At 39.0% G+C, this 27,436-nt stretch overlaps 1 protein-coding gene across 2 annotated transcripts in view; it reads left to right on the forward strand.

The window, feature by feature from the left end:
* LOC109057728 (cyclic AMP-responsive element-binding protein 3-like protein 1) overlaps window positions 1-26,305 on the forward strand; it is a 31,451-nt gene extending 5,146 nt beyond the window's left edge. The window contains exons 2-12 of one of the 2 annotated variants that reach the window (XM_019074967.2): window positions 8,240-8,444; window positions 12,473-12,648; window positions 15,634-15,718; window positions 17,178-17,377; window positions 17,507-17,656; window positions 17,780-17,838; window positions 18,374-18,442; window positions 20,943-21,042; window positions 22,312-22,462; window positions 23,135-23,378; window positions 24,080-26,305. In XM_019074967.2, the coding sequence (XP_018930512.1) occupies window positions 8,240-8,444; window positions 12,473-12,648; window positions 15,634-15,718; window positions 17,178-17,377; window positions 17,507-17,656; window positions 17,780-17,838; window positions 18,374-18,442; window positions 20,943-21,042; window positions 22,312-22,462; window positions 23,135-23,378; window positions 24,080-24,116 (1,476 nt within the window). In that variant the 3' untranslated portion in view covers window positions 24,117-26,305. Of the gene's footprint in view, window positions 1-8,239; window positions 8,445-12,472; window positions 12,649-15,633; window positions 15,719-17,177; window positions 17,378-17,506; window positions 17,657-17,779; window positions 17,839-18,373; window positions 18,443-20,942; window positions 21,043-22,311; window positions 22,463-23,134; window positions 23,383-24,079 lie in introns of those variants that run through there. The other variant, XM_019074969.2, reaches the window with a different exon arrangement.
* Window positions 26,306-27,436: the final 1,131 nt, after the last annotated feature.

The following is a 27,436-nucleotide window of genomic DNA, read 5'->3' on the forward strand; positions in this document are numbered from 1 at the left end:
CTTCTACCAAGAGACTGGAGTGAATGTTGAGGGTTTGGAGTAGGGGGAGGTGAGGAGCATCTGGAGGGGAGGAGTGGAGGAAAGGCAGCACATTCCTCCAGAATTTTCTCTCAGATGTAGTTGATGCTTCTGATGGAAGCTGTCCACAAAAAAAGAGAAATAGAGAAAAAGAAAGAGAAGGAAAGTTACAAGAGAGGTTGCGTAATCTTCAGAATGACTAGGCCAACGATAAAGATAGTAGTGATATGGCTCTAACTGTTACTCTCATCTTAACTCTCAACATCTGTGAGCTACAATTAAGATGACTGTAAAGAATGAAGAAATTATGACACTCTGGGTGTGATACAGAAATAGAAGTTTAACTCTATGATAATGGAGTTGGAATCATCATTGCAGCCACAAGATTTCACCCAGTCTGCCACCGAAATAAATGTTAAAGCTTTTAATCAGTCACTTTTTCCCAGTCTGTGTGAATCTAGAAGAAAAATCTAAATTCAACCACTCTGTAATTTTCACATATGCTTAGTTTTCACACACATTCTTTATCTGTTCTGCAAAAGGACAATATATGACGATCACTCCCATGTGTTACGTAATTTTGTCAGGTATTGCTCGGTAAAGGATAAGTACGGCTGCTGTTGTCATACCTTTGGCTTGGGTTTTAAATCTGCTCACATGGACATAAATAGAGAGAATAGAGAGTTCATTGAGGTGTGTTCTTACGTGAGCGCACATTCACACACGCACAAAATAACCAAATCATCAGTTAGTGTGTAGAGACTTAAGGGTGTGTTAGCTTTGGTCCTGTCAAACCAGATCCTTTCATTTTTTTCAAATTGCTAGATGCTTAAAATAGTTTTGAAAGATTTGTAAAATACATTATAGACAAGCAATTGTTCACCAATAATAGTGGCGCTGACTCATTTCACCCCGACGCCTAACCTGTTATTGTGAAAGACATCTTGGCTAAATGTATTTCATGTATTTGTTTTATTTAAAGATGAACAAATAAAACAAACCCTTATTAGTATCTCAGTCACCACTGATTATTATTTGATCTCTTGTAGATTAATTATGCAGTATTAAATTTACTTCTAAGCTAATAAGGTAAAGTTTCTCATAAATATTTCATTATGACTCATAGAATAAAATTGAGTAATTAAGTAAAATGAAATACAATATGTGACAGGGGATCCAGCTCTTTCATGCATTTTCTCTCCTTGCATTCAATAAGGGGTTCTTGGCCTAAAAAGGGGCTGAAAATCCACAATTTAGACTTATCTTAGTGCTTAGAACTCTGTGCCTGTGGCTGAAGAACAGTCAGGTGTCATTTTAAAGTCAGTTGTCATTTAACTTGACATTATGAACTGGTTTGAAGTGCTAAAATACCCCAGATGATTTTTTTTTGTCTGCATTCCTCTCCTCAGCTGATGTTTTAGCAGGAGTTCCCTGACATGCCAGAACTCCTCCTGCTCTCCAGGCACTCTCTCTATCTTTCACTCTTTCTGTCTTTCTCCCGAGGGGCTGCTGTGAACAGAACTGTGGATGTTGTAGAGATGTCAGCCAACTGCTCTGTTCAGTGACCCCCTGAAGTGTACTAGATTTAACCTCCAAAGAGAGTCCCATCTCAGTTGAATTATAGAAACAAACTGACGTCACGATGGAAGGAACATTGCTATATATCCAGTTTAGTGTGTCTCTGTCTTTCCCTTCATTGAGAAAATGACCAGCAGTGGGAGGACGCAAGTCAGGATAATGTCTGATTTATATCTGACGCACTCGTCTAGCTTTGGTCAAATCCTATCAGTGTGTTATTTGCGACTCAGATGTTGGTCTGAATTACTGCCAGCTTCTTGATCAAACAAGAAAGTCTGAGCTGGAACACATTACGTTACCAAGGTACTTTGGGGTAAGACGGGAAAGAGTTTCCAGAACATTTTAAACTGTGTCTGCACTCTTGGGTTGTGTTTTGACTCCTAACCTTTGCGCTAGAGCATGTTTAACTTATTCTTCACATGTGGAAGGCATATTCTTAGCTCCATTCTAAGGCAGTGAGCCCTGCAGAGACATATGTGTACCCACTCTTAGCTCTGTCTCACCCCTCAGGCTCTGAATAAACATGTCAGGTGGGTGTCAGTGTTTGCAGGAACATGTTGTCAGCTTACCTTGAGGTCCCCAACTCAGATATCCAGCATTGTTTTCCCAGGCTCCCTCTCTACTGTGGATCAAAGACCCAGCTGATTATGTTAATTACATAATGACTTTTAATTCCAGGGAACAGTTTTGAATATGCAGTATAACAGAGATGCTAATGAGAGTTAATGTATTTTATTATAACTGCAATGGATAATATATTTAATTCCCATCAAAACTATAATGAAGCATGTTTCTAGTACCTCAGAGTAAAAAGTGTAATTGTGATTTTATTTTTCCTAATTGCAACTTTATGTCAAAACTGCAGGTTCGTTTCTCTTAATTGCAACTTTATATTTCACAATTATGATTTTCTCATAATTGTGACATATTTCTTGTCTCAGTGTGACTTTCAAATCATTGACTTTATATTTCACAATGGGATTGTCACACATATTTTACTAATTCTTGTAGAATTTATATCTCATAATTGTGACTATAATTCACAATATGACTTACAGATAGTTGTGACCTTATAATTATGAATATTTCTAACTCTTCTGATTTTATTTCACAATCTGAATCTTTCTCACAAATTGTACTTCATTTCTCGTAATTGCCACTTTGTTTCTCACAGTTGCAGTTATATTTTTCATATTTGTGAACTGGAACTTTTCCTCATATTTGCAGCATTATTTAGTTAACACAGTTGTGACTTTGGGTTTCTTTATTGTGACTTCATATCTCACATTGTGTCTCACATATTTTACTATTTCTTGTGACTATATCTAACAATTCTGACTTTTCTTATTTTGTTCATTTATTTAATACAGTGTGAATGACAAATTTGATTATTTCTTATAGTTGTGACTTAATATCTCACACTTATAAATATTTGTCTCATCTTTTCCTCACTGTGGTCAGACAGGAACAGACTAGACTAACACAGCTATTTGGTTTGTATACAGGATATTCTTCTGCCGAGGGCTGTGTAGCCACAGGCTCTTTTTAGAGGGCCAATTTAGCCTGGCAAAATTACAGAGTACAGGGAGTCCTCTGAAGGGGGGATGGGAAACACACATCTGGAGACCCACTCCCATCCCGAAATGCAACAGTAGCAGAACATTTAGGGGGGTTATGGGGATTCCTCGCTCCTTAGGATATCCCTCTAGTTCAGTTGTGTCCTCGGTTCCTTTGCCCTCTTCCTCTAAAAGTTGCAGTGTCTGTAACTCACTGTCTTTCAGTCATGAAAATCTAGTTCAGATTTGTCTATATTTCTCCCATACTCAACCTCTCTACCACCCACTGTTTCAACTCCAGAAGAGCTCGTCTGGTTTGTGGCCCTCAGTGGCTCCCGTCTGGAGGTGGGGCTGAAGCCCAACTGCCTTCTGTGGTCATGGTTCTCTTGCTCTGTGGCTGACAGCAAAACGTAAGAAAAATCTGGAACTGGAATTAAGAAACCAGAGGAAAGCGAGAGGGGGAAGGGACCTAAGAGATGTATTTGGAAAGTTAGAATGGGAGGAAGGAGAAATGACAAAGAAAGAAAGGAAAAAAGTGGAAGAAGGGAGTGAGGGAGCAGGAGGAGAGCAGGGACTAGAATAAAAACCTCACATACAGACTTCAGATCTACCACCTCATTCTCCATCTTATCAGTACCTCATTCAAAAAGGTCTCTGAGTTCTAAACACAAAAACTGGCTTCTTGGTGAGAAACCTGTGTGACCTGATCTCCAGAAAGGTGGGTCTGTGTCTGGTGGCAAGCTTACAAAAGTCACAGACTGCAGCTGTGAACTTGACGCCATGCCTGTAATCTAAATCAGCCCTCACCTGTGAACACCTGCAGAGGCCTGGCTCCCTCACCTGCAAACGCTGTGCCCATTCCCCCCCACTCTCTCACGCGCCTGGCTCATCATGCATGCTGAGCGGATCATAATGAGCGTTAGTTCATGACTATCCTCCCTGACCCATCTCTGATCTTACACAGCTGCCAGCTGGAATCTGAAACTGAGAATATGAACTGGCTTTAGAGTGCAGATGTGCTAGTTTGGAGGCAATATGATTGCTAAACTGCATCCTCACCCTACATTCACACGTGAATATCCCTAATATTTAGGTAAAAAATGTCAGATCCAGTGCAGATGAGTTAGAATAGTTCATGCATGCTTCTTGAAAGAGAAAGCTCTAAATATTTAGATATGTAAATAAATAAAACTGATCAGATCATGCTGTGGCTGAAGCTGATGTTCATGCCTCACATGAGGGAACCATATTTTTAATAGCATCACACGCTGACTAGTGTAAACATCTGCAAACTCCATTTTCAGTTCAAGAACTTCTCTCCTTCTCTCTCTTTTTTGCCACTCTAAGAATGAATCTTTTCGTAGTGACTCATTGTTCTCAGAAATAACTCAGCGAGAGGCACATATATTCCCAAACATTGTGGGTTTGGCTGTATTCCCAATTCCACTGCTGCTGAATGATTTTTATAAGCATATTTATTTTTCCAAAGACTAATGCGTTATTTTTTGTGCACCGAGCTGCTCCGTGCACACCCTGCACTCCAGCTCCAAAATGACAAGCTCCCCTCTCCTCATTTGCATACTGAGCTCTGATTGGCCGGAGTGCAGCTGGAGGTCTGGAATAAGGGATTGGAATGCAATGATTCGAGCAGTCATGCAGTTTACCAGCCTGCTTAGACCCTGACATGACCCAAACGTTACTTCAAGAAAATGGATCAGATGGAAAAATAGGGCATTGCTTAGCCTGCACACACATGCTTTGCACTGCTGCAGCTGTGGTCCATTTTTTTACATTTTAGGAAGAGCGCCCAAGTGACAAACCAGAAATATTTTAAATGACAGTATTGGCTAAGCTGAAAAAGTATATTAAGAATTTGTATATATATACTGTGTATATATATATATATATATATATATATTACACGAACCTTGTCTTTTCTCTTTGATATGTGAGAGCATAGAAAGAAATGAGATTCCTGTTGGTATGTGCTTCTTGTTTCAATGCCTTTTGAAGCTGTAGTACTGTTGGAGGACTTCTTCTAATTATAAAATGCAGAAATACGACTCTCTATTCCTTGTTGTACTCAATACAAAATAGATAAAATCATTCTGTGTGTTTTGTTATGCAAGATTAAGACACGGATGTCGCAGAAATGAGCTCCAAAGCCCCAGCTGCAGTAATCATTGTGAAATGTCAACATAAAAGGATATGATACAAGTGTGTAGGATCTGATAGGTTTGTTGTTGGATAGGCCTGATCCAATACGGCTGCTTGAATACCCACCTGATCACTGATTTTGTAATGTTAGGTAGCAGATTTTGACCACCAGTGCCACTTTGAGCAGCAAATGTAACACAAAGTACCATGTTCCTTCGGTCTGCATTTTGAATGTGAGAAAAATCATCTTATTAAAGGGATAGTTCACCTAAAAAATGAAAATTTTGTCATCATATACCCTGCATCTCAATGTGCCTACTTATACTACGCCCTTAAAGTATGTACTCTTTTGGTGATGAAAAAGTACACACTTTTGAGTGTGTAGTAGAAGAGTAGGCAAGCTTTGGGACATACTATCACGTCACACAATTGCACCCATTACACACACCCTGTCACTGTAAACTGGCCTGTCAATCATCTTGTCACAGTTAACCTCCTCCACATTTCATTTCATATAACTTCCTACCATACTGGAGAGAAAAGAAGTAGCTCATCGATCTGCCAGTCTCTGGTCTTTCATGCAGAGAACTCTGCTCATATTTTCTGCATAATGATGCATTTAAAAATTTACGACCAAATGGATGTTTATAAAAGTTCACATTGCTGTTGCAGATGAAATAACACGGATAACAATTAATAAAAATTTTTACCAGGTTAAATGTTGATTATTAGTAACTGAAACCCCTTTTTGTAAACCTCTATACCTAACCGTCGATCACGGACATCCGCCACAATTGTTGTTTTTCTAATGCGTTTTACTCGTGTTTGTAGTTCAGGACTGAATCTTTCGCCGAAGCGCAATGGATTGTGGGCAGTTTTAGCCATTAGAGTGTGCACAGATCCACACTTCAAAGATCAGCCTGAAATAGTAGACCATCCGGGGACTTTTGGCATACTCTTTTCACCATACTATGCTTTGGAACACACTTATTCTAATCTCACATACTATTTAGGATGGATAGTATGAACATTGAGGCGCAGGGTCACTCACCCTCTGTTAGTTTCAAACCAGTATTGGAGTTTCTTTCTTCTGCTGAACACAAAAGAATATATTTGGAAGAATGTTGGTAACCAAAAAGTTGACCGTTGTATTATTTTCCAACAGCTGAAAGAAATTCATACAGACAGGTTTGGAACAACTTGAAGGTGAACAAATAATGACAGAATGTTAATTTTTGGGTAAACTATCCTGTTAATGTCATTATTCTACTTTATATAAAGGTTTACCTGTAAGTCTGAGACATTACTTGTTTTCATTTCTCCTAAAATTTGACCCTAATGACAGAGACACACTTCCAGTTCTTCCAAGCTCTTCTGGAATTCTTCCTCCGAGGAGCCTTCCAGATGTGGAATTTCAGGACTCTTGCATCAGCACCCCAGCATTGCATCATTACCGTTGGCCCCTGTAAGGTCACGCGAAAACCAGACAGACACCACATAAGAAACTCTTAACTGACACTTGTCAAAACAGGAAAGAACTCTACAGAGAGATAAAACCGATTAGAGAAGCATTCTGACTGTCTGCTCTGATAACAAATGTACACAGGACCACACAGACAAGGAAGCTGCATACATGAATGCAGGTTTCCATCGAAGCTCATTCATAATAGGCATCATTTATATTTGCATTTTTCATTAGGCTAATGGATTACTTGACAAAAATGTCAAAGCACTACTATGCAAATTAAAACACACATGCAGCCTGCAAGCATATGCAGCTCAGAGTTATGAAATAGCAACGGATTAATCAAGTCTGTAAATATATCCGCCCCACACATCCAGGAGCAGGAACATTTAACAAACTTCAAAGTTTTTGGGTGGAACTGTTTATACTGCCATGCTCAACCGTGATGATTAGCCCGGCACTGACGGCAGGAGAGCTGCGTCATTTCACGAACTCGATCATCAGGGTGTTCCCAGGATGTCATTCATCAAACAATACGGATAACTGCCATTGCAGGGTTTGTTTCCTGCTCCTCTGCTTATGCATCCATATAGTGTGCAACAAGTTTGACCAGATACTGCAAACTCAGGTTTGTTGTTTGGAAGCTCTGTTTGGTCGAGTAGGGACAGCCAGAGTAAACATTCATAACAGCACTGCTTTCCCAGTCCCCTCTTCACAGAGGTCTTGGAGTGGTTAGGGGTTTGTGTGGGAACTCATACAGGTGCTGGGAGTCTGGATGTGTGCACGTGTCCTTATGTGTGATATGTGCGTAGCGGCTGGTTTATATGCTCACTGCGCTACAGGTGTGTCATTCACACACCTGTCCTCGTTCACCAGGATGTAAACACGATCAGGTCCTCTCACACCTTTGTCACACCCTGGCTCAGCAAACACACATTCACATACCCCCCAAAGCAGAGACGCACACACACGTCCTTCCATTCGCAAAATGACGACATGCATTCGAAACACACTCATGCATAGAAGAATGCATGTCTCTTTTTTTTTTAAATCTACTTTTCAGATACATGCACCTTAAGCTAAATAACAGAAGGGGTTTATCAGTGTTCCTCTGAATTTCATTTGAATTAGTCACTTGAAAGGAGGCTGTATATCAAATTAGCATCTCAAGATGTTATTTGAGTTGATCTTTGCTTATAATAACATGATCAGGGAGTGGGATGAATTCAGCCAAATGATTGTTTGTTCATGCCTTATGGTAAGATATGCTTTAAAGGTTTATGGTTGGTAAGGTGTTTTTTTTTTATGGTTATGCTCACCAAGGCTCCATTTGTTTGATCAAAAATACAATAAACAGTCATTTTGTTAATATATTATTACCATTTAAAATAACTTTTCTATTTTAATATGCTGGAAAATATAATTTATTCCTGAATTAAATATTGTCTTTGTGGTCTCTTCCCAGCATTTCTCCGAGCAGATGGAGGATTTCTCCAATGACCTTTTCAACAGTTTCTTTGATGATCATCTGTTGGCGGAGAGGAACCCATTGTTGGATATGGATCTGGACCCTCCAAACCCTGACATCCAGGCAGAACACAGCTACTCTCTCAGCGGGGATTCTGCCCCACAGAGCCCCTCTATGCCCATCAAATCAGATGATGATGCAGGTTAGCAAGCAGCTCTATTCATTCCTCATCTTACATGTCATCCATCCAGTCAAAAAAAAAGCTCTCTGTGTTAGGTTATCAGAAGATTTTTCACGCCTGATAAACGCCAAAGTTTAAAGCATCATCTATCAGCAGCTCTGTTTTTCAATAAAGTTCCTTTCTTTTCTCTGCGTCTCTCCTCCTTATCTCCCGGAGCACCCGTGCAGCACAGGGTTCCTTGACAAAGCTCTAGCCAAGAGCTCAGTCTACCATTGGAAGCTGGGAATTCCAGGAAGGCAGCCAACACTCATACTCGCTCACTCTTTCTGTCAGTTCGTCCGTCTGTCTCTCTCGCTCTCTCTCTGTTTCTCACACACGCCACGATCATTCCAGGGAACTGTAGACATCCATAAAATAAAAAGGGATCTGGTTTCCAGCTTCAGATGGAGAATTTGGTGGTGGGGGCTTAGAGAGTTGCATCATCCTGAACTTAGGTTGACTATGCAAGGAGTGTGTGCGCAGACTGTAGCTTCCTTCCAGTCAGGCTTTAAATCAACAAATCCTTAAAGAAGCATGAAGGTACTGCAGGATTCTTCAATCCATTTAGCCAGACTGTAGTGCCCTGAGCATCCAAAATGAAGGTCTTTCAGAACACATTCATGCCATTGTTTCTTTATCTCTGTGCTTTCTAGCTCAAAAAACTGAATTTACAGTAAAATGTGAACATTTAGGGTTACAGCGGCAGTTGTGCTTTAAGGGTACAATTAGCAAGGTGTGATTTGTTAAAAAATGAATAGTAAAATGCAGGAAATAATAGTTGAATTGACAACTGACTTACTGACAGTAAATTTAATCATACAATTTTCAGGCCTCATGAGATATTTAGCTGTCACACATTTTAAATATATTTCAGCCATCTATACCCTGCCATCTGTACCATTAAGGTACTACTATGTACCTTTTAGAGATAAATATGTTACAAAGATGTCCTTTTAAAGGTACTGCCCCAGTGACAAGCTGTTAAAAGTATAGTTTTTGCTAATTTTTCTCCTGACTGTCTATGGCGTTTCGATGACCAGTGAGTTGAGGTGTTTCAGTTATGTGTGATATCCCCTCTGATCCATAAACCTGCCCCCATAAAGACTGTGAGCGGCTTAAGGGGGCAGTTAAAGTAAGCGCTGGCTGGTTCACTACTTTGTCTCCTGTTGCTCTGCAGTAACTTTAAACCTGCTAATGAGCATCGCTTTTCCGTCTCTGCCAGCCTGGAGTCACCCCGCTATGATACCTGCTGTCCTGAGAGACATCAAAGCCTTACAGTGCCCTGTGGGCAGGACCCAGTAGCTTCTGTAGAGTATAAGGAGGGACTTTTGCATGTAAAATTAAAACAACTTTTGTCCATTATTGAGTAAAATCAGCTCTAAGCAACATTTAAGCTACCACATGGAGAAACAGAGAGAAGTAAGTTTAAATGTGCAGTTATAATCAAGCTGCAGCAGGTTTTTGCCTTGACACAGTATACTGTGTTTCACCTTAGCCTTTCAGAACAAGCACACAACACAAAGGCCAGTTGTAGTCTGATTATCATGTATTCGTGCTGAACGAAGTGGACCTTCTGTGACATTATCTAGATCTGTCAGTCTGACTTTGCTAAATTTGTCTGGTACAATTTCAGTCACATTTTACAGGACATTTTAAAAAGATTAATGAAAAGCTAAATTTTATAGTGCATGTTTAACTTAAAGTGAAAGTCTATATCAATCCTACTGACAGTTTTGGATCCAAATATTAAAAATGTTGGTCACACATTATTTTAAGCTACAATTCTCGCTATTAACAAACCATCAACTATGACTTTTGGCTCAGTAAACTCCTAATTTGCTGCTTATTAATAGTTAGTAATAGTTAGTTAGTAGTTGTTAAGGCCCCGTCCACACGGAGTCGGAGCTTACCCCAATCCGATCTTTTTTTTTCCTCGTCTCAAGAAATATCCGCGTCCACACGAAACCACTAAATGATGTAGTATACATGCCAGACCAGCATGTGGTGCTGTAATTCTGCCACAGAGAGACACTAAAAACGGAGAAGAAGACATGGACTATGCTCATAAACCTTGCGCGTGGTACACAAACGAACATGGAACAATACATTTATTAATCTGTGTTAATGTTAGTTAATAAAAAGACAATCGTTCAGTGTTTGTTCATGTTTTTGTTGCTGTTACGTCACGTAGAGGTGTCTGACTAGGGGGAGACGTGGGCTGATGACGTCATCATTTCAGAAAATATACGGATTAGCCGTCCAGACGAAAACGCAAAGACGGCGTTTTCAAATTTATCCACTCTGGGACCCGGTTTCAAAAAATAGCGGTTTCACCTTACGAAAACGCCGGATCCGTGTGGACGAAATGCCAATCCGGTAAAAAATTTGTGTGTATTCACAGAAACGCGTCTCCGTGTGGACGGGGCCAAAGTTTAGGTATTGGGAAGGATTATAGATGTAGAATATGGTCATGCAGAATATGTATTGCTATATGAGTACTAATAAACAGCTAATATGTTAATAATATGCATACTTATAAGCAGCAACTAATCAATAATGAGAATTGGTCCCTATACTAAAGTGTTACCAAAATGTTTATATTGCTTAACCAGCAAGACCATCCAGCTGGTTGGTTTATACTGGTTAGTGCTGTTTTGGTTCATCAGGGATGTCCATAACCTCATTTTGATTTAATAAATAGATCCAAGAGACAGAGATGACCCCTCTGATCTACCAGATCCTTCAGAAAGTGTACTTTTGGTCTAATCATGTTTGAAAAGGCTGTAAAGACGACTAATCCTTTATTTACAATGGAGGCTGTGCATGAGAGTGTGTTTGCTTTAGTGCACCCTGGTGAAGTACAGACTCTTATGGCCTAATCTGGTGTACTAAACTGAAGGGTTAGGCACTTTTACAGAGGTTCCCCACAGACTGAGAGCTATGAAGTATAAAATCCAGCACTCTCCACCAAACAGAACTCCTAACGAGCTTTGCTCTCCTGTTGTAATCAGACTCCTGCGGATGTCCTTCCCTAACAGAGGACTAACATGAAAAACCTGCCATCCTTCTTTTACAAGGCCGCATAATGTTTTATCGATTCTGTGGTGGAGCCTGCACACGAATGCTACTGAGGGCGATGTGATAACGAGGGCTCCCACTATAGGCAGTGCTTTCCTTCTCTTTGAAGCGTCCAGACATGTCGAGCTGTTCTCTAGCCTCCCTAAATGCCCCCAATCTCTCACCTGCCCCTCCCACACCATAGGCTTTTGTGTTAACAGTATAAAGAGAAGCTGGTTTGCTTTACCCTTCCGGTCATTAACCGAGTCTGTCGTCCTCACCTGCATCTGTATGAAACCCCCTCCATGGGTTCTGGAGTGTGATATTTGTCACTTTCCTGGAAATATCACTCATTGATTGCAATGTCCTCCATGGTGTTAACATCCTGCATGATATTTGCCAATAAGGCCCTTTTTAAAAACAAAAATAAAAAAAGCACACAGATGCATTACATTACTGAATATTGTCTGATACACAGTGATTTATTAATATATTTATTTTTTGACTGTCAATGGATTAAAATGTATTTTTTAATTGGTATGCTGATTAAGGGATACTGAGAATAATATGAAGCACTGAATAGACAGTAAAAAGTATATTGATATTTTTTGTTGTTTTCATTTCATTTTACATAAGCTTATCAGTGGCCTACTGTCCACAGGACTTGTGGTTATATTTTCCAATGTTAATTTATTTTTTAATTTGTTAATCTATGTAAACATGCATGTCATCTGTCGAGTTCAAAAGTTTAAATTGTGCTTTGAGAAACCTGCATTCTATTTAATGCAGTAGCTTTCTCTGTTTTTAACGTCTGATTGAGTCTTTTGAGAGACTTAATTATTATCATTCCATGTGTCACTCCTCAAAGCATTTTTAACAAAACTTTTAATGTGTAACAGTCAGTCCTTTTTCTCTGTGTTCTGTTTGTTTGAGCCTGTTATTTCTGTCCTTAGACTCAGAAGGGATGTGGTCGTTCAGTCAGGATCTCACAGCCATTCTAGTGAAGCAGGAGCCCAGCCTGATGTCAGAAAACTGCCCTGATACATCGCCCCCTCTGGCCAACACCTGCACCTACTCACATCCCATCACTCTTGCCCCTCCGCCACAGAGAAACCACACAGGGGAGAAGGTAAAAATGGCCATCATACAACTAATCTTGAAAACCAACGTTAGAATGAAATACTTGTTTTCTTAGTCAGGTAGATGTTATTTTAGAGTGGATATCAACAGATGTAAGCGAGCTAATGAGGGTGAACCTTACACACACTGCACACCAAAGGGACCATGTATTAGTATGACAATGAAAAACATACACGTGCTTCATGTGCTTTTTTGCTCAGCTGGCAGCTTGCTCCACTTTTCTGCCCAGTGAACATGTTCGCAGTATGAGTGCGAGTGTGAGGAGTTGAACTTACTGAAGGATGGGAATCGGCTCCAGCAGCAACAGTGTTGAGCTGAGAGTAGATTAGTTCTTTGTGGCTGCTGAGGCCTCTCAGATCTGGCACCGGACTCTATTTGAGCATCAGAGCCATGGAACTGTGAAACTCTTCTCCCTGACTTGAGACTTAACTCAGGCCAGACTTCCGCCAGCTCCCATAAACTCTGCTCTCTCCGGGGAGCCGGGTTGTGCTGTGTGAAGATACCTGTCAACAAAATAAGCAAACACACAGAACAAGGATTGAACATTTTTGCTAGAAGTTAACAAGTGAGAAGTGCTTTCAAGAATAACTTGGCTAGATGAAATAATATTCAGGAAGGAATGGGGTTATATAAGCACATGTCCTTTATTTAAGAAGGGCAGCAAGACACGCACATGGTGTAAAGCTGTTCTGACATCCCACTGGGTTCTGCTGTATTGTCAGAGTGCAGCTGTACTGGAGAGCGTCCTCATGGAGACACTGTGACCGTGTGCCACAGGAAGAGCAGCTCTCACCAGATAAACACAAACCATAAATAACATGGCGTTAAGACATGGAGCACCATAATAACTATAATTCATGATCTGCATATATTACATAATCTTCAGGCAGTGCTTTGGAACCTTTTGAGGCCACCTTGAAATGCTGAATTAGTCCAAGTTATTGGTCCAACTAAAACAGAATATGACCTGATTTTGCTGGAGTTTAATTTTAATGAAGCTTGACTAGAAGAGGAGGAAGGCTATTTGAAATATGTTTTATAGACACTTTTGAAAGATTCAGTTTTTGTGTTTCACTCTTTCTGCATGTTAAATCATTACACCAGTTTGTAGCAACAAGTGCACAGTGCACATTCTGGTACTGAAGGTACTACAATGGACTATTAAAAAAAAATTCTATAGTGTAGTATGAATGCAATCCGGACATACTACATCCCAAAATTGTCAGTGTCATGTGACTTACAGTTTAGTCGTGCTGCTTCACTGCCATTTACAGCTTATCTCATGATCTTGTGATTTGCACTTTCCCTATAGAAGCAGAAGACCAACTGGATACTTTATGCCTGCTTTTTCTATACTTCTGTAAATTTATACATACAACTCTTTTCACATACTGCTCTTAGAATTGCTCGTATTTGCACACTTTATGAGCAATTCACTGAATCATTGATAGAATCAAATTTTAAAACACTGATTCATAATGGAACTTATCAAGCGATTCTTTTTATGAGTGAGTCACTGAATCATTGACTCATCTAATTTAATAAAGGTTAAGTTTGCTTATTTTCAACCAGCTTTGTATTGTTACAGTGTTGTTAGTATATGTAAATGAAGAGTGTGTACTCGTTCTAAGTGTTACCTGCACCCAGATATCCCCTTTTTTTTTTTTTTTTAGCAAAAGTTGCATTTTGCATAATCTGCCAGACTTTTGCTGGAAAATAAACAGGGATATCTGAGTGCAGGTTTATTTTAAAAATATATTTTCATTCATTTATATTTATATGGAATTTATATTATAAATAAATATAAATATTTAATGTAAAAATATAAATTTTTTCTTAAATATATACATGCATGTGTGTGCCTATTTATAAATACAAAATAGATATACACAGTACACACCCATATAATATGTAAACAAACTTTTATTTTGGATTGCGATTAATCATTTGACATCACTTAAAAAAAGAGTACATGGTGAATGGTACTGTTGTGTTTTAAAATCTGTTTATCTATGTCAACTAGCAACTAGCAATATCACAGTCGCACTGTTGTACAAAATATCAATAGCATATCAACAATACTCTTGCTCGTTTGATTCTGTGTAGGAAGTGTTCAGTCTCTAAATACACTTAAGAATGCTTTAAAATGGCAGTAAAGTAAAGTGTCATAGCTTTGCAAGTCATAATATAGCCTGACAACTTTCCAGCTAATAGCACACCTCTGCTATTTTTACACTACAGTATTTTAGTCTCTTTGTACAAAGGCATTTACCAGCTCAAGTTGGTGGGGAATACCATCCGCTGACCCAGAAAATAATAAGAGGGAGGTATGAGGAAAAGTGAAGGGTACAACAGCCCCTCTGATCTGAGGCTCATGTCACCTCACTTTGTGCGTGATGGTTGGTCGCTGGCCAGACTGTGTGTGGTTAGCAAGCGGGTAGCCTTTGCTCTGTCAGTGTAAACAGTTTGAGTCTGCCTTCAGCTGTGTTTACTGTCTCAGACATCCAGCACGGAGCACATTAAGTCCAGTACCCTGACAGTTGAGTACCATCAGAAATCATCAAATACTATTGACCACTGCAGCCTGAAATCATCAAAGGCTCTCAGATAAAGCTGAATGATGTCTCTGTGCAACATATTGCTGTAACGTGCACTGAGAAAACACAGACAAGATGCTTCTTTCACAAATACCTTTGTGTAAGTATCTTTTGCATATTGTAATGAATGTGAATTTAATTTTACTTCCTCCTTGTGCCATATTTTTGAGTGAAAAAGGATATTAATGAATAAATGTAGGGTGATACCTGACTTTATCAGCAGAACAAGAAAGTCATTTAGTAGTGAGAAAATTTTGATCAAATATTAAAATATAGTATAGCACATACATGCACAGATTAATTGTGTAAGACCAGGAAAGTGCATTCAATTTTGATGTCATCATGTTGATTGTTTTGCTCTTTGTTTTTGTTGTTAGAGTTCCAAAGGCCTGAGCACAAACTCCGTTCCTGCCATCAAAGCAGAGCCCAGAGAGGTGAACCAGTTCCTCAGTGTGCCCTCAGGTGGGTGTGAAATCTCTTTTCAGTCCTGCTCTTAAACAGCATGGTCTTTGTGATGAAACAGTTTGACCAAGTGAGTTTTGCTGGTTTAGCTAGTTAACATGCCTAGTAGTGACATTAGCATTCTAGCAACCTATGCTGGGGCCCAGCACTGAAGGCACAGCAATTCTAGTCTTTTAACCATGACTGTCCTCTAAATACACGGTTTTAAAGTAGCCTGCTACTTTAGATACACAACAACAAGCTAATGTACTCAACATATAGCACTTAGTTGCCACATATGGCCAGTGCAGTTCTTCCACACTAGTTTAAAGATGGCAAAACTAAGCAAATTAGCCCACTTTTATTCTGCCCCCTCACTCTACGGTCAGTTCAGGGCAATAAATACTCTAATGGTGTGTTCCTTTTCCAGAGGAAATGAGGCTTAGTGTGAGTGTTTCTTTATTTAACTTTTGCATGTGTTTGACAATCTCTCAGATCTCAACTTTAGCCCTTTCTGAATGGCCCATTGATGAAAACCAAGTCTGATGTAACCTCTGAGAATTGCACTTTAGCCTGTTGTGTAGTGTGAATTGTTTGCATATAGTGGTCAGTTTTTTTATTTTTTATTTATTCACTTATGCTCATCAAGGATGCATTTTATTTTATCAAAAATACAGTAAAATGATAAATCATTCTAATATGCTGATTTGCAACAAGTTTTCAGGATTCTTTGATGAATAGGCAGTGCAAAAGAACAGTTTTTTGACTGATAACTGACCAGATTTTGAATAGTAAAGTAAATGGATGGTCATGATATTGATAAGTTAGATCTCTGTGTATGTACCGCAGTCCCTGCATTTAATAGCCATTAGTGTTTGATGTTGGTTCTAGACTATTTTTAGGTTTTAACTTCACCAGCTCTCATTTTTAGGTTTTAAGTTTCACCAGCTCTCAAGACATCACCATTGTGGTGCTGAGAAAGGGCAAATAACCCTACTTATCTACGTTTCTCCAGAGTGACTGTCCCCTCAGTACACCACACATCACTTTGGATGAAAATCTGCTAATGGCAAGCAACCTATAGCACCTGCAAGTGTTGTGTGTGCGCTGTGTGTCTGGCAATATGACATCCTTTCATTCTGTTCATCCAGAAACAACAGCATTAAAGCAGTTCTGTGTATATAATGGAACATGGCCAGACCAAACACATGATGAGTCCAACACTCACCACACTTAGAAGCATTGTTCATGCATGTGCTGTGTGTGAAATGCCTAAAAGCTTCCAGCCGATTAGGCTTTATTGGCTTTGCCCGATGACAGGTGAATAGACTGAATTTCAGTTTCACACTTTGGCCTGGCTTTGCTCAAAAACCTAAAAAACATATGTACGGAATCAAACCTGATCATTAAGATGTGAATGCCACAAATGAACGAGTCACAGGTGTTTCAAGTGTGTCTCTTATCTTTGTTTTCCCAACAGATGAGCATCTGCGGTTGCCGCCCACTCCTCCCAGCAGCCATGGCAGCGACAGCGACGGATCCCAGAGCCCACATTCACTGCCACCATTAAGCCCTGGCCACCTGCAGAGCCCACATTCACTGCCTCCATCAAGCCCTGCCCGGCTACAGGCCCGAACCTCCACAGCCATCTCCTCGTCCCCTCTCCTCACCGCCCCGCATGTGAGTCAAATGCAGTTCCAGCATGTGACACACCACATTCATTATACAGTCCGAATGGAAATTCTTATATCCATACATATTGAACACATATATACAGAGTGAAAAACGCTGACTTGTGTTGTAATGCAGAAGCTGCAGGGAACATCAGGCCCTTTGATGCTGACAGAGGAAGAGAAGAGGACTTTGATCGCTGAGGGATATCCTGTCCCCAACAAACTACCACTCACCAAAACTGAGGAGAAAGCCCTCAAACGGGTGCGCAGGAAAATCAAAAACAAGGTATTACTTATGATCGCAGACTATTAATATTGAACAAGTTCAGTTAGAATCCTCCTCTTATATGATATTGGTGCATATACATATGTAGAAATAATACTTCAATTAGATGCATTTTTTTCTTAGATCTCTGCACAGGAAAGCCGCAGGAAGAAGAAGGAATACGTGGAGTGTTTGGAGAAAAAGTAATTGCCTCCCCTACTCTACTCCTTTGTTCTCTACCTCTTCTACTCCCTCTCAGCTTTTCTCCCCTGCTCTTATTTTCTCTTCCCCTCCTCTTGCATTGTTTGTCTAGCATCCACTGTCCTCTATGTTTTCTTGGTGCCTTCATCCTTCTTTCTCTTCGTTGACCTCCTCTCCTTTAATCCTATCTTCTCTCTCACTCCCTGCAAAATACTCTATATCCTGCTTGCTATTTTATGGTTTTTGTTGTGTGAATGCAGCCAATGGCTACAGTCCATGCACTCATTGGGGTGTGTGTGCGTTTGAATGAGTCATTTTCCCTTTTATGCTGCTGTTAGGCTCTCAGGGTTTGGATAATGTGCTGGAGAGACTGGACTCACACTGGACACACACATACACTGTTTTTTCCACCATGCTTTGGTCAGTCAAGCTGACGGGGTTATGTATGGTTATACGTTTGAAAGCGATTTTTTTTGTGTGTGTTTCAATCTGTCATTGTGACCGTGTGCAGTAACACACTTTCTCTCTCGTCCTCAGAGTTGAGAACTATACTTCAGAGAACAATGAACTGTGGAAAAAAGTAGAGACGCTCGAGAATGCCAACAGGTGAGATACCATATGTGTGCTTGTGTTTAATCACAGTGAATACTTTATAGGTGGATTTTAATAAATTTAAATGTAACCGTATTTGTGGTAAGCATATGCAGCAGCCTCTTCGCAGTCAGCAGGTGTTGCTAAGTCGGACCAGATGCATGCAGGTCTTAACCTCCCCTTCCGATCATATAGAGCAGCACCTTTTCATTCTCTCCTGGGTGGCCTAGTTAGAACATAGGCGCTGTCGACCGGGTGCTGTCTGTTCCTACTGAGGGATTGTGTGTTATCAAAGTCAGCTCTTTTTCTGTGGATTAACTCTAAAACCTTAAAGCTCTTAAAGGGGCAGTTCACCTAAAATGAAAATTCAGTCGTTTAATTCTTATCATTTAATTATCATCATGCCGTTCCAAACCTGTATGAGGTTCTTTCTTTTGTCGAACATAAATTAATTTTTTTTTTTTTTTTTTTTTTTTTTTTTTGGAGTAAGCCATACAGGTTTGGCAGTGTTTAGAATTTAAATGTTTGGGCTATCAAAAACATGCAAGAAAGTATACTTTCATTTAAAAGTTTTTTTTTGTTTTGTTTTTTTGTTTTTTTGAAAGAAATTAAGAAAGAATTAAGAAATTATGGTGCATTACTTTGATCAAAAGTGATAGTTAAAGACATTTATGATATTACAAAATATTTATATTACAAATAACAGCTGTTTTAAACTTTCTATTAATCAAGAATACAAAAAAAGTATCCTGGTTTCCACAAAAATATTAAGCATAACAACTGTTTTCAACATTGAAATTATTATAAGAAATGTTTCTTGAGCACCTTTAACATATTAGAATGATTTCTGAAGGATTATGTACATTGAAGATTAGAGTAATGGTGGCTGAAAATTCAGCTTTGCCATCACAGAAATAAATTACATTTGCCAATATATTAAAATAGAAAAAAGTTATTTTAAACTATAGTAATATTTCACAATATTACTGTTACTGTATTTATGATCAATTGTATGCAGCTTTGGTGAGAATAATAAAAAGCATCTTTCAGAAACATACAAAGAAATCTTACTGACCCTGAGCTTTTGCGCTGTTTATATCTCACCATTATTTTAGGCTTTGAAGCTTTATTGTAGCACGCTACTGTCATCAGTGCTTTTAGTATGTAGGTAAGAGTGACATGAGTATGTATGTCAGTATATAGTAATGCTTTTTATAGAGGACTGGCACAGGCCCCTTATTAACAACACACTTAAAGTAGCACGCAGCACGGTGCCGGCCTGCCTCTCATTACAGTTGGCGCTCTGCCGATTCTTATTAGGATAGAGGCTTCTGAGTTATCTAAGAGAATTCAAAGAGACAGCAGGGGGGAGTTTGTGTTTGTGTGTTAGTGGGCGGGTTGTATATTAATCTGAGGAAAACCACTGTTTATTCAATCAAATTGAGATGATTATTGCTAGGTAGGGCAGTCTGAGCCCCTCTCAATGCTGAAAATATACTGTCTAGAGCTAGACTAGTCTACAGCACTCATTATGAGTGATTCTGTATGTGTATGTTTAGGTGATAAACTAATATACAGGTTTGTTTTGGAGTGATCTAGTCAAGTGGAAAAGCACTTAACTCCAGGGGTCCAGAGGGACTGTCTCTGTTATAAGTGTACTGTATGTTGCTTTGGATAAAAGAGTCTGCTAAATGATGAAATAGTAAAGTAGTATTTTTTTTTTGTTTTGATTTGTTTTCCAACATGTTGCAATGGCTCTCTCTGGTGGTGGTGGTGTTACTCATTACCGCATGTGATGTTGCTTTTTAGTTACTCCACTAGAGGGAGCTCAATGTCGTTTTGTATTATAACTGAATCATTTCTTTTGAGAAAGTCTGCTGCTGAGATTACATGCACAAACACAGGCTCACATGCTACTGCTTATGTACTGTATACTAAATGTTTATCAGTTCAGTTATCAACTCTGATTATACATTTCTTGTGTCCTTTTGTGTACAAATGGGATCATATAATCAGTCAAGAATGAGAAAAGTGTAGGGCTGATTTGAGTTCCAGTTCATTCATGGCACTGCAAATGGAAGACCAGATTGAATTATATGGCTTTAAGCGTTGCAGTTGTGTTTGACTTTGTGTTGTTTTGGGTCACATTAAGAAGTGTGTGAGAGAACAAGAGAAGAAGCTTATGTTTGATTTATCGGCTGAAGAACGACATAATTGAAGGGGAAATAAATTCACACCCACTGCACGCATGCAGCAGCAGCGTTGAGGAGGAGGTGGAGCGCGAGAGACTGTGTGAGTGGTGTGAAGGGGAGTTCAGTTTATGTAACACTGTGGCCAGTAAGAAGTGTATTATCCTCATATGCTCTCTGAGCTTAAGGATAAGAAGATCCCGCTGTTACAAAACGGCTCAGAGAAGAACACACATAGCCTGCAGACAAATATGCTGCATATAGCCTGATCTAAAGAATTTACTAATCAGTCTTCTTTTTTGATGTGTTTTCTGTATCATCTTTAGGTCTCTACTACAACAGCTACAAAGACTTCAGGCTCTAGTGAGTGGAAAAGTGCCTCGGTCCTGCAAAATTGCCTCCACGCAGACCGGAACCTGTCTCATGGTATATATACACACATATACTGTACAAACACATTTATTTCAACCTGCTCATATTTATACACACACACACACACACACACACTTTCTTAGTGTTTCTTTCTAACAAACCAGTGTTTTAAAGGAATAGTTCACCCAAAAATGAAAATTTGCTCAATATGTACTTTAGGCCGTCCAAGATGTAGATGAGTTTGTTTCTTCATCAGAACAGACTTGGGGAAATTTAGCAATGCATCACTTGCTCAGTAATTGATCCCCTGCAGTGAATGGGTGCCATCAGAATGAAAGTCCAAACAGCTGATAAACGCACAACATGACTCCAGTCCATCAATTAACATCTTGTGAAGAGAAAAGTTGCATTTTGTAAGAAACGAATCATCATTAAAACATTTTTTTTACTTCAAACCTTCATACCTGGTTAGGTATGTTTTGAAGCATGGCTGCTGGTTTGAGCTGGTTTAAGCTGGTTATGAGATGTTTTATGATGGCCATGTGCTGGTCCTAAGTTGGTCCTGAGCAGGAGCTAGGACCAGCATAGGACCAGCTAAGGACTAGCTGAAACCAGGTCAACCAGCTCAACCCAGCAACCATGCTTCAAAACATATCTAACCAGCATATGCTGTTTTTTTCAACAGAGAACTGTTGCTTCCATCTACAATATTAGTCCTCTATCCATGATATTACTTTCTCCAGTGAAAACGTTGTCTCATCTGAATCAGGGGAGAAATATGCACAGATCAAGTGTCATTTACAAGTCCAAAACTCTTCTAAACAAATAGGACAACAGGGTAATGACTTTTTCATTGGAAAAAGCATTATTACGGATTTTGTCCAGAAGCAACAATTTAAAGTTATACCTTAATAATGAATTTGTTTCTTACAAACATGCAGCTTTTTGCTTCACAAGATGTCAGTTGATGGAGTTGAGTGGTGTGGATTACTTATGGATTATTGTGATGTTTTTATCAGCTGTTTTGATTCTGATGGCACCCATTCACTGCAGAGGATCCATTGGTGAGCAAGTGGTGTAATTCTTAATTTTTCCAAATCTGTTCCGATGAGGAAACAAACTCATCTACATCTTGAATGGCCCGAGGCTGAGTAAATTTTAATTTCTGTATGAACCATCCTAATGAAATATCTTGTCTATTTAGTTTAGTGCTTTGATCCTATGCATGTAAAGGCAGGTCAGTTCTGCTCTGAGAGCTGTAGTGCAAGTAGATTACAGTGGGGCGGTGTGCTCACCGTGTGTGTGGTTCCTCCTCCTGGCCAGGTGGTGGCGCTGTGTTTTGTGTTGGTGCTGGGCTCGCTGGCTCCCTGCCTGCCTGAGCTCTCCCTCTACTCTTCCTCCCTATCCTCATCATCCTCACACACGGTGAAGTCTGCACCGCTGCCCTCAGGTGACCTCTACACCACCAGCCAGGGTATGTTTCGTCCCTGCCCCTAATGTGTAAACCGAGATCAGCTTTCATTGTGTACTTTGCATGATATGATTACATTTCTCTACACATGCGCAAAGAAGCATTTATTTGTAGGTCATCCGGCTTTCAGACACATTGAATTATCCAGGCAGCTAATAGCTGTGTGTCTTTGACAGCACTTATTTCGATCCCCCCACGAGAGACTGAAAGAGTGCCGTCTCTCTTCTAAAAGTTATTAACGGAGCTCCTGGGCCGACAGTGCCCATTCTCACCCTAAAATTACTGTCAGACATCCCAGAGAGTTTTAGATTGAAATCATTACTTCCCTTTGAGCAGATTTTACAATCCACTTTCAACTTTACAGCACACACCGAGCCTCATCTCTTTCGGCTCTATCAAAGCTGTGCTTGAAAGGGGTTTCAAATGCCTCATCCATTTTCACAAGGGCCCTACAGACTCGGGCCGTGGATGATGGCGCCGGGGTTGCTGTAGTAACCGAAAATGCGTGTTGTTTCGCCTAAGAGAGTAGCTCACTCCAAATCTTGCTCTTTCTTTCTCCCACTCTCTCTGAGTCCAAAAAACGCTTCTCTTCACTCTACAAATCGACAAAAAATTCAAAATAAGCATATCATGCAAGACATATGACATAAGTAACGCTGTTCTCTCTGCGTGTAGTCCGCTCCCGCAGCCTGCTCTTCTATGACGAGGGTGCCCAGGTGGAGGACGGCCACAGGGGCGTGCTGAGTCTGGAGAGGATGGAGGGGGTGCCGCGACATGTACAGGACCTGAAAGACAGCCATGAGCAGGATCATTCTGCTCTTGTGAGCAGCTACTTGAGGCTGGCCCAGCCAGAGCCTGCAAGCTACAGCAACACATCCGCGGCCCCACTCCGTCCCCCAGAACCACACTACCACTCCAGGTGAGACACACTTTGACAGTACTTTTAATCCATTCAGGGTTAGTTTGTAGCATCTTAATTATTAAAGATGCAATGATATTAAAAATCTGGTGATATAGATAAACTGAGTTATTTTTAAGTTATGGCAGATAATTGATAACTTAGCTGGTATTTGAATTTTACACTATTTTGTCTATATATATTAAAAATAGACACTAAAAAATAAGTAAATGGTTTTTAATGCTACAATTTAGGCATCATAAAAGAATGTACAGTACAGTATGAAAAATGAATATTAATTTTGGGATTTGCTAAAGATTACATTAAAGTGTTATTTCATTTTTAGAGTTTTTAAAGATTAACCTAAAAAGTTAGATGATGGAGAAAGGTTTTTTTTATTTTTTATTGTACAAGTATCATTTGTTAATATTGACTAATAATTGATATGGTACAGATTAAAACTACTGTTTAAAATGTTGGCATCACTAAGATTTTTTGTGAAACAAGCTCATGTTAAATTGTTCAAAAGTGACAGTAAAGACTTGTACATAGTTTAAATATATATATATATTGTTAGTATTTCACAATGTTACAGTTGTACTCTATTTTTGATTAAATAAATGCAGCCTTGATTTAACATAGACTTAAAAACATTAAAAATCCTTTTTTAATGCCAGTGTATATTGTGAATAATAAATAATAATTGTCGCTTTTTCTCTCAGAAAGCGGGATCCTGAGGGAGGAGCTGAATATTTCTAACCCCTCTGGGTGGAGCTGCCTCGTCACACAGACGTCCCATGATCCTGCACTACTCGGCCCTTGACCCTGACCGTTACAGACCCTGAGTCTCCTGACCCCACCCTAACAAACCAACAAGCCTCATGACCACCATCCAACCCACTTGACATGCATTCCAATGACATTCAGCCTCAGAACTGTGAGAAGAGAAATGGGTCCATCCATACACTGAAACTCCCCTTTACCAGCAAGCACTGAGTTTAAGGACTGAGATAGAGAAGAGAGGATGTGGGCGGTTGTAGATGCTGCTCTGTTTTAGATGGATGTGAGCCTGCAGCTCTAAATTCACTAAACACTTCACACACAGGGTGTGGGAGGGAAAGTTCATGAGTGTTTGCTTTGATTTTCTTAAAATGCCATGAGACTGTCCATTTACTACATATCCCTACTTAAACCCCAAAGAACTTCTTTTTTCTTCTTATGACTTCTTTTTAAATCTCTGAATGTTTTCCAGCGGGTGTAATCACAGGTGCCTGACGTACTTTGCGGTTTTGCAAAGCTTGCTTTGACAGGATTTTCTTCCTCTGCCATCTTGGCTTGTTTCTCCCTAATAAGTTTAAGCTGGATTGCACTTGTTTTGCACTAGGAAAACGAATTGATTTAAGTGCCTTCACGTTAGTCATATTTAAAAAGCTCCTAACCGCATAGTTCCCTCTTAAACCTCTTTTACTCTGCTTACTTTTAATGCATTTTATTTGATTTTTTTTTCTACTTTTAAAAGGCAGAGGCTTTTGTACTGAATTACAAAGTTTATCCATAATATATTCTAGTATTTGCAGCATCCAAAAAAGAGCATATTTATTTTATGCACCAAAAAATTATGAAAGTTATTGTGTTTGTTTAAATGAAAGATGATGTAAAGTTTACATGATCTTGTTGTCATAACTGTTAAACAGTTTTTTTCTGTTATCTTTATTTCTGTGTAAAGAAAGTTTTGTATATATAGAGAAAAATCAAATCCTGCGTGTGTTTAACCATGTTCAATCTCTGAAGAATTCTGCACAATCCACATGAATCCATTAAAAAACATTGGCCATAATGGATACAAAATGAAAACAAACAGTTACTCCCATTAAGAAAAGTGAACCTCTTTAAAAATTAATGTTATTTAAACACATTTTTCTGATTATGGAATGCTTCTTTTAATGTTAGCCTAGACTGTCTATATTCTGTTCATGAGCGAACTGTTTGACCACTGTAAAATTCACCGCAAATATCTGGGACTTGATAGTGCAGTTGTGTAAATATCCTTTACAAAAGTCTTTTTTTTTAAAGGAGAGAAGTTTTCATTATGAAATAGATGTCACTGTTCTTAAACAATTTGTTATTCATAAAATCTTTTGGTTTTGATTTTCAGTTTTTTTTTTTTATTATTAATGATGTCCTCTACAGCCACAATATTATTTTTTATTGTACAGCTAGATAACCACTGATGGTATTTTAATGCATTTTTCCGCTCTAATTAAATTCTAGTAATGAAAGTGGTTGTCACAAAGGAATCTGTCACTGTCAGTTTTAATAAATTCGGCCTACTCTGTGGTATATGTGCTATAACACAATGAAAAACTGTAGATGACATCCTATTATCAGTGTAAAACTGAATTCACCATAGTTTTAAAAAGCTTTAACTTTAGTGACAGAGGGGTCCTCATCATCGCCTCTGTTACAGTCGTCTCATCCATCGATATGTATTTCTGTAGTGTAATAATAATAATGAACTGGAAAAACATTGTGTTGATTTGTATATTTCTAAGACGATAAATGGAAACTTCATGACTTTACTGCACATAATGTTCACAGAAGATTAGTCTCAAACCTGTTACTCGGGAATATCTGAGCATTCTGGAATTGAATCTAATGCCCAGTCTGACGATGGAGTTTATGCTTTAAATGTAATTGTTGCTGGTATCACCTGTATCTCTGCCCTTTTTGCCCTTTGTACATATGACTGATGGTAAATGTTGGTTGTAAATATGGAGGACGTATTTTTATATTTCCAGTGCATTTTGGTAATCACCATGCGGCTTGGGTTGATTTGTATCTGTGTATGGATCTGGCCCTGTATGTATCTATGCTCTGAACCTCTTGCTTTTTCTGTCTTATCTAAAGTAGAGTTAGAATGAAGCAAAATACAAAATTTGCAGATGCAATAATGTCTCCTGTCTTATTTTCTGTTTTACACCATCTTTATGAACAATTTGAATTATTATTATTATTTTTATTTTTTACCTAAAAGGTTGGGTGTGAAGAGATTGTTAGTGTCTGGTCTGCCTGCAAAATCAACATGCATTGTCTCAAGTGTTCATTGTATTTTGTGATTATGACCACCAGGTGTCAGGCCTTTATCTGTCCTGTACCATGTACATTAGTGCAGTATATTATTAGGTTTTTTTTGATACACTGGGCTGTGGCATTATAACCAGACATATTTTATTTCTCATATAGTTGCAGTGTATAATTTTGATATTTAACAAAGCAATCTCTACCAAAATATCTGTGCATTTTTGGCATACAAGCTGGCACGGCACTAAAAATGAACATTATCACATACTATGCTGCTGCTCAGCTAAACTGTTCTATGTGCTGGATAAACAGGATTGAACAAATATGAGTTCAAACTGGTACATCAGGTTTAAAATACATTCGTAATGAACAGTAGCAAGGTGCCTTTTGATGATTCTGTACTAAGAATAGGTCTGCTGCTTGTAAAATGCTGAGGTAGGTACAATAGTTTTAAGAAATATTTAACAATATACATGAAACAGTTAAAGATGTGAAAGTAAACACTTTACCAGATAAACTGTAATTGAAGTTTAGGCCTGAGGCAGAATCACTGTGTAGGACTGAGTGTTGCTGTATAGAAATGGGATTCATTCAGTACACCCTTGTATATTTCAAAATGTCTAGCTTTGCTGCATTTCACAGTGGTCTAACAATTTGAAAGATTACAACATCACATTTTAAAATATACAGCACAAGACACGAATAGTTTTACCTTTTAGTGCAGTTCCTGCAGACTTGTTATATAGAGAAAATGAGTTCTGTGGTTCTGGACATTTTGCTGTATGGTTTCCATATTGATTCATCCACTTAATGACTTCAGGCCTCATCCAGAAATCTGACCCCACAAAAAAATAACAACTCTCCAGCAGTCCTGCATACAGTATTCATTCTGACATAAAATAATTAACAAAATAAAACTGTAAGTTACTCATTTTGTGTGCTTAATCATTATGTGTGGTTAAATTGAGCTCCATCTTGTTAGCGAGATTTTCTGATAG

The sequence above is a fragment of the Cyprinus carpio genome, chromosome B7 (genome assembly GCF_018340385.1).
Source record: "Cyprinus carpio isolate SPL01 chromosome B7, ASM1834038v1, whole genome shotgun sequence".
In the NCBI taxonomy this organism is placed as follows: domain Eukaryota; kingdom Metazoa; phylum Chordata; class Actinopteri; order Cypriniformes; family Cyprinidae; genus Cyprinus; species Cyprinus carpio.